This window comes from Ovis canadensis, chromosome 2 (assembly GCF_042477335.2).
Source record: "Ovis canadensis isolate MfBH-ARS-UI-01 breed Bighorn chromosome 2, ARS-UI_OviCan_v2, whole genome shotgun sequence".
NCBI classification, from domain to species: Eukaryota; Metazoa; Chordata; class Mammalia; order Artiodactyla; family Bovidae; genus Ovis; species Ovis canadensis.
The window spans coordinates 209,207,771-209,222,376 of record NC_091246.1 but is presented as its reverse complement, the minus strand read 5'-3'; the positions used below and the strand labels follow the sequence as shown (position 1 = coordinate 209,222,376).

The window sequence follows — 14,606 nt, the reverse complement described above, 5'->3', positions numbered from 1 at the left end:
GTATAATCGGCTCCAGTTTCATCCATCTCATCAGAACTGATTCAAATGAATTCTTTTTAACGGCTGAGTAATACTCCATTGTGTATATGTACCACAGCTTTCTTATCCATTCATCTGCTGATGGACATCTAGGTTGTTTCCATGTCCTGGCTATTATAAACAGTGCTGCGATGAACATTGGGGTACATGTGTCTCTTTCAATTCTGGTTTCCTCGGTGTGTATGCCCAGCAGTGGGATTGCTGGGTCATAAGGTAGTTCTATTTGCAATTTTTTAAGGAATCTCCACACTGTTCTCCATAGTGGCTGTACTAGTTTGCATTCCCACCAACAGTGTAGGAGGGTTCCCTTTTCTCCACACCCTCTCCAGCATTTATTGCTTGCAGATTTTTGGATCGCAGCCATTCTGACTGGTGTGAAGTGGTACCTCATTGTGGTTTTGATTTGCATTTCTCTAATAATGAGTGATGTTGAGCATCTTTTCATGTGTTTGTTAGCCATCCTTATGTCTTCTTTGGAGAAATGTCTATTTATTTCTTTGGCCCATTTTTTGATTGGGTCATTTATTTTTCTGGAATTGAGCTGCATAAGTTGCTTGTATACTTTTGAGATTAGTTGTTTGTCAGTTGCTTCATTTGCTATTATTTTCTCCCATTCAGAAGGCTGTCTTTTCACCTTGCTTATATTTTCCTTTGTTGTGCAGAAGCTTTTAATTTTAATTAGATCCCATTTGTTTATTTTTGCTTTTATTTCCAGAATTCTGGGAGGTGGATCATAGAGGATCCTGCTGTGATTTATGTCGAAGAGTGTTTTGCCTATGTTCTCCTCTAGGAGTTTTATAGTTTCTGGTCTTACATTTAGATCTTTAATCCATTTTGAGTTTATTTTCATGTGCGGTGTTAGAAAGTGACCTAGTTTCATTCTTTTACAAGTGATTGACCAGTTTTCCCAGCACCACTTGTTAAAGAGATTGTCTTTACTCCATTGTAAATTCTTGCCTCCTTTGTCAAAGATAAGGTGTCCATACGTGTGTGGATTTATCTCTGAGCTTTCTATTTTGTTCCATTGATCTATATGTCTGTCTTTGTGCCAGTACCATATTGTTTTGATGACTGTGGCTTTGTAGTAGAGCCTGAAGTCAGGCAAGTTGATTCCTCCAGTTCCATTCTTCTTTCTCAAGATTGCTTTGGCAATTCGAGGTTTTTTGTATTTCCATACAAATCTTGAAATTATTTGTTCTAGTTCTGTGAAAAATATGGCTGGTAGCTTGATAGGGATTGCATTGAATTTGTAAATTGCTTTGGGTAGTATCATCCTGCTATTTTAAATTCTATGCAGAGTACCTCATGAGAAATGCTGGGCTGGAAGAAGCACAAGCTGGAATTAAGATTGCTGAGAGAAATATCAATAACCTCAGATATGCAGATGACACCACCCTTATGGCAGAAAGTGAAGAACTAAAAAGCCTCTTGATGAAAGTGAAAGAGGAGAGTGAAAAAGTTGGTTTAAAGCTCAACATTCAGAAAACGAAGATCACGGCATCTGGCCCCTTCACTTCATGGTAGATAGATGGGGAAACGGTAGAAACAGTGGCTGACTTTATTTTTCTGGGCTCCAAAATCACTGCAGATGGTGACTGCAGCCATGAAATTAAAAGACGCTTACTCCTTGGAAGAAAAATTATGATCAACCTAGACAGCATATTAAAAAACAGAAACATCACTTTGCCAACAAAGGTCTATCTAGTCAAGGCTATGGTTTTTCCAGTGGTCATGTATAGATGTGAGTTGGACTATAAAGAAAGCTGAGCACCGAAGAGTTGATGCTTTTGAACTGTGGTGTTGGAAAAGACTCTTGAGAGTCCCTTGGACAGCAAGGAGACCCAACCAGTCCATCCTAAAGAGATGAGTCCTGGGTGTTCATTGGAAAGACTGATGCTGAAGTTGAAACTCCAATACTTTGGCCACTTGAGGTGAAGTGCTGACTCATTGGAAAAGACCCTGATGCTGGGAAAGATTGAGGGCAGGAGGAGAAAGGGATGACAGAGGATGAGATGGTTGGATGGCATCATCGACTCGACTTAGGTGGACTCTGGGAGTTGGTGATGGACAGGGAGGCCTGGTGTGCTGTGGTTCATGGCATCGCAGAGAGACATGACTGAGTGACTGAACTGAATAATCAAAATATTTAACAACCAGTACAGCATAAGCATGGAACAACTAGATTAGACAATGCTGTTGGATCAAAGTTCTGGAAGTCCCCTGCTGTGCCATACTGGGGTTGAAGGAAATGGGAAATTCCTATACTTTGGCCACCATTGAAAAATATCCTGATACTGGGAGAGATTGGCAGAGAGGGTGGCAGAGAATGAGATGGTTAGATAACATCACTGACTCAATGGACATGAATTTGAGCAAACTCTGGGATTTAGTGGAAAACAGAGGAGCCTGGTGTGCAGCAGTTCATGAGGTCACAAACAGTCAGACACAACTTGGCAACTGAGCAACAATAACAACAGAAATGTTTTAATATTTAACAATTGGGACAGTTATATGACTGTGTAATAACTGAATATACATCCAGAGGAGACTGTAGAAATCTAATTAAAATAAAGAGAGAATAAGAATATAACTCAAACACTTGATAGAAGATGAGCAAGCAAGAACATTTTATTGTAACATGAAAGCATCCTTGCGTTGTAGAGAGTGTTCAGCAATTAGGAGCTTATGGAGAAATAGAAGATGAAAAAATGTATTTTAAAAAAGACAGGGAAAATACCAGATGAAATTGTGATTAAGGAGTATAATTCTAGAAGAAAGTTTCCAAAGTGGAAATTTGACTTACCTGAGTGGTTGATGTGGTGAAATGAAAATTACTACAAATTAATGTTTTAGCCATATATGTTTTTGCATTTATCCATATGAATATATATGTATGTGTATATATGTTCTACACAATAATAACAATTCTAAGAACATATATTGTGGTACAGGTAACTACTTTAGAACATAGTATGTCAGTGTCTGGAATACTTTAAATGTCAGGAAAATTTTAAAGTACACCTAAATTATTATTTATCCTAGAAGAAAAAATGACCATTTGGAATAACATTCAGGAGTAATAAAACATCCTGGAAGATTAGGATATTTGGAAACCCGTAATGTGATTCCTCCAAAACTTTAATTCTAATATCCTTTGGAATATTTTAATCATAAAATAACTTTTGGAGTAAATCTGATAGAACAGCAAAGCAAGCTCTTCATTTTATTATTAATACTTCCAAGTATTTCTTCAAAGGGAGAAATAATGTATCAAGTAATAGAAAATATTGATGAGGGGGTAAACTGATTAGCTATGGAACTTCAGTTCAGTTCAGTTGCTCAGTCGTGTCCTACTCTTTGCGACCCCATAGACTGCAGCACGCCAGGCTTCCCTGTCCATCATCAAATCCTGGAGCTTGCTCAAGCTCATGTCCATCAAGTCGATGATGCCATCCTACCATCTCATCCTCTGTTGTCCCCTTCTCCTCCTGCTTTCAATCTTTCCCAGCATCAGGGCCTTTTCCAATGAGTCAGTTCTTCCTATCAGGTGGCCAAAGAATTGGAGCTTCAGCTTCAGCATCAGTCCTTTCAATGAATATTCAGGACTGATTTCACTTAGGATTGACTAGTTTGATCTCTTTGCAGTCCAAGGGACTCTCAAGAGTCTTCTCCCACACTACAGCTCAAAGGCATCAATTCTTCGGTGCTCAGCTTTCTTCACAGTCCAACTCTCACGTCCATACATGACTACTGGAAAAAATCATAGCTTTGACTAGATGGACCTTTGTTGGCAAAGTAATGTCTCTGCTTTTTAATATGCTGTCTAGCTTGGTCATAGCTTTTCTTCCAAGGAGCAAGCATCTTTTAATTTCGTGGCTGCAGTCACCATCTGCTCTGAAACTTCAGTTCAGTTCAGTTGCTCAGTCGTGTCCAACTCTTTGCGACCGCATGAATCGCAGCACGCCAGGCCTCCCTGTCCATCACCAACTCTCGGAGTTCACTCAGACTCATGTTCATCGAGTCAGGATTGCCATCCAGCCATCTCATCCTCTGTCGTCCCCTTCTCCTGCCCCCAATCCCTCCCAGCATCAAAGTCTTTTCCAATGAGTCAACTCTTCGCATGAGGTGGCCAAAGTACTGGAGTTTCAGCTTTAGCATCATTCCTTCCAAAGAAATCCCAGGGTTGATCTCCTTCAGAGTGGACTGGTTGGATCTCCTTGCAGTCCAAGGGACTCTCAAGAGTCTTCTCCAACACCACAGTTCAAAAGCATCAATTCTTTGGCGCTCAGCCTTCTTCATAGTCCAACTCTCAGATCCATAAATGACTACTGGAAACTTAGGCAACCGTTTATCTTATAAAAGACTTGATTTTTCCATTTTAAAAGTGAAAGAACAAAACTAGATACCACCCCCTTGCAGTTACCTTATATTGCCTTGTAATCTTCATAACTTTGTAGACATTTCACATATATTTATTTAGTCTTCATACAGCCTTGTTAGGTTGACATTATTATCCTAGTTTTATAGATGAAGCAACTGAGGCATTGAATCGCTGAGTCATTTGACAATTCTGGAATAGAAGTCTATGAAAGAAGCCAGTGGTCCAACCTCCTGAAGAGTGAAGAGTCTTTATAAGCAGTGCCAAGTCAATTGGAAAGAACAAACAGAATTGGAAAGCACAAACAGAATTGGAAAGCGCATCTATGGTATATCTTTTAAAAAGTAAATGCTTAGGGAGCAAAACAGGGCTTATTTTCGTATTGTTCACTCCAGTTTGCTCTTGAGTAGGTTGTTAACTTTTCTGGATTTTTCTCATTTTTAAAATGAGAAAAATGGTTTTAAGACTATTCAGTCTCCAATTTTTCTAAAATTCTATATTTCTAAGTTTATATGTGAATAGTGTCTTTTAAAAATGATTCAATTCCTAAATACATATTTTATATGATTTTGTTATACTTTGCTTTACACTGTTCAGTGTATTCATGTAGATTAGTCTTATATAATTAACCTAATTCTTCTATGGATACATTATATAAAATAAAATGCAATATATATTAAAGAGTTTATTTAGTAAGATTCACATAGCACTCTTGCTAATAAATTCCTTGCATGATCATTACCTTTAAGCAAATTAGAGACATATGCTAGCCCAGTTCCTTTGCAGCTGCTTTCATTGATACCCTCTGGCTACTGATATGTGTGTACATATATTTCAGCATACTACCACAATTCACTGAAGAACGTGATTGTTCCACTCCATGCTTTTTTAAGCTCTTTAAGTTTATTATGTAAGAATCTTCTCTAGTGTCATGAATTGAGGAAATACAGACCTATTCATGAAAGGTATCTAGAATGTAGGGTGTGTGTCCACACAGCTTTACAGAATTGGGTTTGTATAGCAAATGTATGATGGAAGATCACCCAAATGACTGCCAGAGGATAGGCTAAAGTGAGGCTCCAAGAAGGATTGATAAAAGTGATCTTTTAAACATTGTCAAGCACTTATGGGAAGAAGGCGATGGCACCCCACTCCAGTAGTCTTGCCTGGAAAATCCCATGGATGGAGGAGCCTGGTAGGCTGCAGCCCATGGGGTTGTGAAGAGTCAGACACGACTGAGTGACTTCACTTTGACTTTTCACTTTCATGCATTGGAGAAGGAAATGGCAACCCACTCCAGTGTTCTTGCCTGGAGAATCCCAGGGACTGGGGAGCCTGGTGGGCTGCTGTCTCTGGGGTCGCACAGAGTCGGACACAACTGAAGCGACTTAGCAGCAGCAGCAAGCATATATGTGATAAGGTGCATAACAGCCAGAAAATATTCAGAATCACCTGGAGTAAAGTGATTTTTTTTTTTTTTTAGTTTTTACTTCATGTTTTGAACTGGCATTAAGATCCAGAAAAGTAGAAGTATTCAATATACTGACTACAATGTGATTAAAAAACAATCTTTTATGTACATAAAGTACAGTGCAAGTACAGTGTATGTTGACATTTAAGTTTAAAAACAATGCATGCATTTTAACAATTCTATTCAAATTAGTAGAGTTACTAAGTGACAAACTTAAGGGTGCAGTGTGTCAGGGGTTAGAATAGAAAGAGTAATGGTCAGTTTTCATTCCAGTCACAAAGAAGGGCACTGCTAGAGAATGTTCAAACCGCTGTACAGTTGTGCTCATTTTACATGTAAGTAAGGTTATGCTCAAAATTCTTCAAGCTAGGCTTCAGAAGTACATGAACTGAGAAATTCCAAGTGTATAAATGGGGTTTAGAAAAGGCAGAGGAACCAGAGATCAAATTGCCAATGTCTGTTGGATCATAGAGAAAACAAGGGAATTTCAGAGAAACTACTTCTGCTTCATTGACTACACTTAAGCCTTTGACTTTGTGGATCACGACAAACTGGAAAATTCTTAAAGAGATGGGAATACCAGACCAGCTTACCTGTCTCCTGAGAAACCTGTATGCGGGGTCAAAAAGCAACAATTAGAACCAGACATAGAACAACCGACTGATTCAAAACTTGGAAAGGAGTACAACAAGGCTGTGTATTGTCACCCTGTTTATTTAACTTATAAGCAGAGTACATCGTGTGGAATGCCAAACTGGATGAATCTCAACCTGGAATCAAGATTGCTGGGAGAAATATCAGCAACCTCAGATATACAGATGATATACCACTCTAATGGCAGAAAGTGAAGAGGAACTAAAGAGCCTCTTGACGTTGAAAGAAGAGCGTGAAAAAGCTGGTTTGAAACTCAACATTCATGAAATGAAGATCATGGCATCCAGTCCCATCACTTTCTGGCAAATAGAAGGGGAGAAAGTGGAAACAGTGACAGATTTTATTTCCTTGGGCTCCAAAATCACTGCAGAAGGTGACTGCAGCCATGAAATGAAAAGATACTTGCTCTTTGGAAGGAAAGCTGTGACAATCCTAGACAGTATGTTAAAAAGCAGAGACATCACTTTGCCGACAGAGGTGCATCTAGTCAAAACTATGGTTTTTCCTGTAGTCATGTAAGGATATGAGAGTTGGGCCATAAAGAAGTCTGAGCACTGAAGAATTGATGCTTTTGAATTGTGGTGCTGAAGAAGACCCTCAACAGTCCCTTGCATTGCAGGAAGATCAAACCAGTCAATCTTAAAGGAAATTACCCTTATTGGAAGGACTGATGCTGTAGCTCAAATACTTGGGCCACCTGATGCAAAAAACTGACTCATTGGAAAAGACCCTGATGCTGGGAAAGATTGAAGGCAAAAGGAGAAGTGGGCAGCAGAGGATGAGATGATTAGAGAGCATCACCAACTCAATGGACATGAGTCTGAGCAAACTCTGGGAGACAGTAAAAGACAGGGAAGCCTGGTGTGGGGCAGTCTGTGTGGTTTCAAAGAGTCGGACACCACTTAGCGACTGAACAACAACAATGATGGTAAAATTAACATCAAAACTTACATTCATTTGTGCTTATTATGTTCCAGACACAGTGTTAGAAGCTTTAGCCTTTAAATGACACAACCCTGTGAGAGAGGATCGTCACCCTTTGACAGATGAGGAAACTGAGAAAGAGTGAAGCAGGATAACATGTCCAAATTTAGGTGGCTGGTTAGTTGCAGAGGCTGAGTCTAGGCAATCCAGGCTTAGAGCCTGTTCCCTTAACTGTTGTACTACACAGTCACTAGAGACGTGTGTGAATAACATGTTTATCAAATACCACAAGTGCTGACTTAATTATATGATTTTTTTCATTCTTTTTCAGATGAGTTAATGCAAGACAAAGCCTGTGGACAAAAAAATACAAATAGAAAAGGAAAATCAGTAAGCATATTGATATATTCTTTAAAATTCATTGTTAACATTTTATATTATTTTGAATTAATTAATATTTACTGTGTATCCTGTCATCAAAAGGCATATACTATTATCAGTATAGTTCAGTCACTCAGTCGTCTCCGACTCTTTGCGACCCCATGAATCGCAGCACGCCATGCCACCCTGTCCATCACCAACTCCCGGAGTTCACTCAGACTCACGTCCATCGAGTCAGTGATGCCATCCAGCCATCTCATCCTCCGTCGTCCCCTTCTCCTCCGGCCCCCAATCCCTCCCAGCATCAGAGTCTTGATAAAGTCTTGGGAACTTGAATAGAATTTGTATCCTAGTTTTGTGAAAATTGTATAAATCTTAATTATGTTAAAAAAAATAAAATAAATACCTTTAAATAGACAATTATTAGGCAGAGAAATGGAAAAGTATATAATACCATGATAACCATAGGATTAACTAGATAAAAGACTCACTAAATTAATCAAGATATTAACACAATCATCTCAGGAAGAATTGAGTACAGACAAGAGAGAAAGTGTTCATTTATATGAATAATTGTACTTAATTCATTATATTAAAAGTTCTTTCCACCTAAATAACCTAAAGTTTACTTACATCTTATGGAAAGATTTTAGCATTCTATGAGTAAAATATTTTCATTAAAGCTGTCTATTGGTGAAAATCATTCAAATAAAAAAAGAAAGCATATACTCTATCACTATGAATTTACTACCTTATTATAAGTAAAGTTTGCTTATGTCATGGTTTATTATAAACTTATAAATTATTATAAAGCAATATAAATAAATATAACATTAATTTTAACAAGTTATACTGTTTAATTCTGCCTCTCCCAAATTGTTTTACTAGGCAACTCACAGTAGCACCAGGAAAGCATAGACCATCTCTGCCCAGCTACCTACATAGTTTCAGTTCAGACTGTAGTAAATCCAGATTAATTTCTGGATTTCTATTATATATTTCTTCTAGTAGGAAAGGACAAGAGAAACAAGCTCTACTTTAAAAAAGTATCTTAAAATCTATTATTGATATAATCTTAATTTAATTATTTTATAAATGTACTACCCAAAACCAAGATTTTTTAGGGATCTGCATAAAACTTAAACCTTTATAACCGCGGTTCAACTCCTCTCCCTAACTAAATGTTTGTAACTTACATTGTAATACTCACTGGCCCAATTCTTCTAGCTGTGGCATTTCTCATATTAATTGAAGAAAAGTTTTGGGTCTCATGTAACTTCAAAAAGGACCAAACATTATTGGACCATATGGTATATTATATCCCATTGCCAATGCAATCAAACTGTTCATTAAAGAACAACTATGACCAGCTATTTTAATAAATACTTAATTTATTAAAACAAATATTTAAATCTCTATTTAAATATTTAAATCTCCATTTAATAAACATGGAGACAGATACAACATCTATCTCCATATTTATTATTCTACCATCTTAACGCTAACCTTAGCCTTAGCCATATGAATCCCTCTACCTATTTGTTATCCTCTCATCAGCAAAAATCTAGGGATATTCTTACTAGCTGTGTCAAACCTAGCCATCTATTCTATTCTGTGAGGTGGATGAGCTTATTATTCAAAATATGCTCTAATTGGATCCCTAGGAGCAGTGGCACAAACAGTTAAGTGTGAAGTAACACTAGAAATTATCCTTTTATCAGTCCTTTAAGTAAATAGATCTTTTACCCTCTCAACTTGTATCACAAGAACATCTATGATTGATTTTTACATCATGACCTCTAGCCATAATATAATTTATTTCAATAAATTGTATTTATTCTGTAAAAACTAATTGAATCCCTTTGATCTAACAGAAGGAGAATTAGAGCTTTTGTCTGCCTCTAACATAGACTATGCAGCAGGCACATTCATTATATTTTTCCTATTAGAATATGCCAACATCCATCATAATAAACATTTTCACAACAGTCCTATTTCTAGGAACATTCCATAATCCCCATACACCAGAACTATATACAATGAATTTTATTATCAAAACACTACTATTAATACCCACGATTCTCAACACCCAACTCATACATCTACTTTGAAAAAACTTTCTATAACTAACACTAACCTTGTGTATATGACACGTTTCACTACTGAACATAACATCAAACATCCCTCTACAAACGTAAGAAATATGTCTGAAAAAGAGTCACTTTGACAGAGTAAATAATAGAAGTTTAAATTATTTTATTTCTAGAATTATAGGAATTGAACCTACCCTTAAGAATTCAAAATTCTTCCTGCCACCACATTTCACTATATTCTATAGTAAGGTCAACTGAATAAGCCATTGGACCCATACCTTGAAAATGTTGGTTTATATCCTTCCTTTACCAATAAATCCCATTATTTTATCATTATCTTAATAACCATTATTTCAAGGACCATAATTGTAATAACTAGTTCATACTGATTACTTATTTGAACTGGATTCGAAGTATATTAGCTGTCATCCCTATTCTAATAAAAAACTTTAACCCACGAGCCATAGCAGCATCAACTAAATATTTCTTAACATAGGCCATCAGATCAATATTACTTATAAATAGCCTACCATATTGTGGTCAATGAACCAATGTAAACATTTTTAATCCAACAGCATCAATAATCATAACAATAGCTCTAGTCATAAATTAGGACTATCCCCATTCCACTTCTGAGTACTTAAAATCACACAGGACATTTCACTAACAGCAGGCTTAATTCTATTAATAAAACCAAAACTTGTACCATTATCCACATTATAGCAAATTACACCATCCATTAACCTAAGCTGACTACTAATCATATCCACACTATCAGTCATAATTGAAAGATGAAGCAGACTGAATAAAACCCAACTACAAAATATCATAGTTTATTCATCAATCACTCACATAGGAAGAATAACAGCTATCACATAATCCAACTCTAATAACCCTAAACCTACTAATTTACATTATAATAACACTCATTATATTCACATTACTCATTCACAGCTCAGCCTCCACTGCATTATCATTATCACACGCATGAAACAAAATACCCATCATTACAAGTCTTATCCTCATCATTCTATTACCAGTAGGAGGCATCCTGCCACTATCAGAATTCATACCCCAAAGAGTAATTATTCAAGAAATAACAAACATAAGCACGTTATGTTACCTACACTATTAGCCACCATAGAACTACTTAACCTGCATTTCTATATACAACTTACATATTCTACATTACTAACCATAGTTCCATCAGTCAATAACATAAAAGTAAAATGACCATTTGAATATATAAAACAAAACAACTTTTCTACCAAGAATAGCTGTAATATCTATATTACTTTTAGCCCTTACACCAATCCTTTCAGTACTGGAATAGGAATTTAGGTTAATACAGACCAAGAGCCTTCAAAGCTATAACCACATATAATTTCTTTAATTCCTGTACAGTAAGACTTGTAAAGCTCTATCCTACATCAATTGAATGCAAATCAAACACTTTAGTTAAGCTAAATCCTCATGAGATTACTGGGATTATGCACCCACAAAATTTTAGTAAACAGCTAAATAGTCTTGGGGCTTCCTTGGTGGCTCAGTTGCAAAGAATCTGCCTGCTAATGTAGGAGACATGGGTTTGATCCCTGGGTTGGGAAGATCCCCTGGAGTAGGAAATGGCAACCTGTTCCAGTATTCTTGCCTGAAAAATTCTGTGAACAGGGGGGCCTGGCAGGCTATAGGGTTATAAAAGGCTGTAGGGTTATAAGAGTTGGACACAAGTTAGCAACTAAATAATAAAATACTCTAGTCAACTGGCTTCTGTCTACTTCTGCCACGGGGGAAAAAGGCAGGAAAAGCTCCTGCAGAATTGAGGCTGTTTCTTTGAATTTGGAGTTCAGTATGTTTAATCTCCACAGGACTTCACAAAGAGAGGACTCAACCTCTGTCTTTAGATTTACCATCTAACACTTACTCAGCCATTTTTGCATGTGTTCATAAACCACTGATTATTCTCAATCAATGATAAAGAAATCAGCCACCTGTATTTATTATTTGGTGCCTGGGCTGGAACAGTGGGTACTGCCAAAACCTACTAATTAGTGCTGAATTAAGTCAACCTAGAGCATTACTAGTAATTACTGTTGCTGCTGCTGTTAAGTCACTTCAGTTGTGTCCGACTCTGTGCGACCCCATAGATAGCAGCCCACCAGGCTCCACCATCCCTGGGATTCTCCAGGCAAGAACACTGGAGTGGGTTGCCATTTCTTTCTCCAATGCATGAAAGTGAAAAGTGAAAGTGAAGTCGCTCAGTCATGTCTGACTCTTTGCGACCCCATGGACTGCAGCCCACCAGGCTCCTCCATCCATGGGATTTTCCAGGCAAGAGTACTGGAGTGGGGGTGTCATTGCCTTCTCCAAGTAATTACTAGTAATGCTCAAAATTCTCCAAGCTAGGCTTCAGCAATACATGAAGCACGAACTTCCAGATGTTCAAGCTGGTTTTAGAAAAGGCAGAGGAACCAGAGATCAAATTGCCAACATCCACTGGATCATCGAAAAAGCAAGAGAATTCCAGAAAAACATATATTTCTGCTTTATTGACTATGCCAAAGCCTTTGACTGTGTGGATCACAATAAACTGTGGAAAATTCTGAAAGAGATGGAAATACCAGAGCACCTACCTGCCTCTTGAGAAACCTATATGCAGGTCAGGAAGCAACAGTTAGAACTGGACATGGAACAACAGACTGGTTCCAAATAGGAAAAGGAGTACATCAAGGCTGTATCTTGTCACCCTGCTTATTTAACTTCCATGCAGAGTACATCATGAGAAATGCTGGGCTGGAAGAAGCACAAGCTGGAATCAAGATTGCCAGGAGAAATATCAATAACCTCAGATATGCAGATGACACCACCCTTATGGCAGAAAGTGAAGAGGAACTAAAAAGCTTCATGATGAAAGTGAAAGTGGAGAGTGAAAAAGCTGGCTTAAAGCTCAACATTCAGAAAACGAAGATCATGGCATCTGGCCCCATCACTTCATGGGAAATAGATGGGGAAACAGTGGAAACAGTGTCAGACTTTATTCTTTGGGGCTCCAAAATCACTGCAGATGGTGACTGCAGCCATGAAATTAAAAGACGCTTACTCTTTGGAAGAAAAGTTATGACCAACCTAGATAGCATATTCAAAAGCAGAGACATTACTTTGCCAACAAAGGTCCGACTACTCAAGGCTATGGTTTTTCCAGTGGTCATGTATGGATGTGAGAGTTGTATTGTGAAGAAAGCTGAATGCCAAAGAATTGATACTTTTGAACTGTGGTGTTGGAGAAGTCTCTTGAGAGTCCCTTGGATTGCAAGGAGATCCAACCAGTCCATTCTGAAGGAGATCAGTCCTGGGTGTTCTTTGGAAGGAATGATGCTAAAGCTGAAACTCCAATACTTTGGCCACCTCATGCAAAGAGTTGACTCATTGGAAAAGACTCTGATGCTGGGAGGGATTGGGGGCAGGAGGAGAAGGGGACAACAGAGGATGAGATGGCTGGATGGCATCACTGACTCGATGGATGTGAGTTTGAGTGAACTCTGGGAGTTGGTGATGGACAGGGAGGCCTGGCATGCTACGATTCATAGGGTCGCAAAGAGTTGGACACGACTGAGTGACTGAACTGAACTGAACTGAGAGCATTACTTGGGGATGATCAGATTTACAATGTAATTTTAACAGCCCACACATTTGTAATAATTTTGTTCATTATATATGATATACTTCATAGGTATCCCCTGGAGAAGGAAATGGCAACCCACTCCAGTATTCTTGCCAGGAGAATTCCATAAACAGAGGAGCCTGGTGGGCTACAATCTATGGGGTTGCAAAGAGTCAGACACGACTAAGCAACTAATACACACACACACACACACACACACACTTCATAGGTATATCATCTATACCTGTGATAATAGGAGGCTTTGGAAACTGGTTAGTTCCACTGATAATTGGATCACACAATATAGCCTTCCCTCATATGAACAGCATATGCTTCTGACTACTTCCACCCTCTTTCTTACTCTTATTTGCAGCTGGTGCAGGTACAGGCTGACCTGTATACTCACCTCTAGTTGAACACCTTGCTCATGCAGGAGTTTCAGTTGATCTTACCTTTTTCTTCCTTTATATTTAGCAGGTGTTTCTACAATTCTAGGTGCTATTAATTTTATTACCACAATTATAAACATAAAAGCACTCCCTATACCTCAAACATTATTATTTGTGTGATCTCTCCTAATTATAGCTGTATACTATTATTATCATTGCCAACACTAGCACTAGAATTATACTATAAACAGACCAAAATCTAAAAACAACCTTTTCTGACCCTGCAGAAGGAAAAGACCTCATTCTTTATCAATACTTGTTCTGATTTTTTGGTCACCCTGAAGTTTATATTCTTATCTTACCTGGATTTGGAATAGTCTCACATGTTGTAACTTATTATTGAGGAAAACAGAGCCTTTGAGGCATAATATATGGGTATACGGGCATATTATGAGCTATGATATCTCTTAGGGTTTATCGTATGAGACAATCATATGTTTATTGTTGTTGTGTGCTCAATCATGTCCGATTCTTTGCAACCCCATGGACTGTAGCATGCCAGGCTTCCCTGTCCTTCACCATCTCTCAGAGCTTGCTCAAACTATGTCTATTGAGT

General features: G+C 37.9%; 1 protein-coding gene across 1 annotated transcript in view; it reads left to right on the top strand.

Moving 5' to 3' along the window:
• Positions 1-14,606, top strand: part of C2CD6 (C2 calcium dependent domain containing 6) — a 111,057-nt gene that overhangs the window by 67,437 nt on the left and 29,014 nt on the right. The window contains exon 15 of the mRNA XM_069578033.1: positions 7,798-7,856. Coding sequence (XP_069434134.1) covers positions 7,798-7,856 — 59 coding nt within the window. The remainder of the gene's footprint in view (positions 1-7,797; positions 7,857-14,606) is intronic.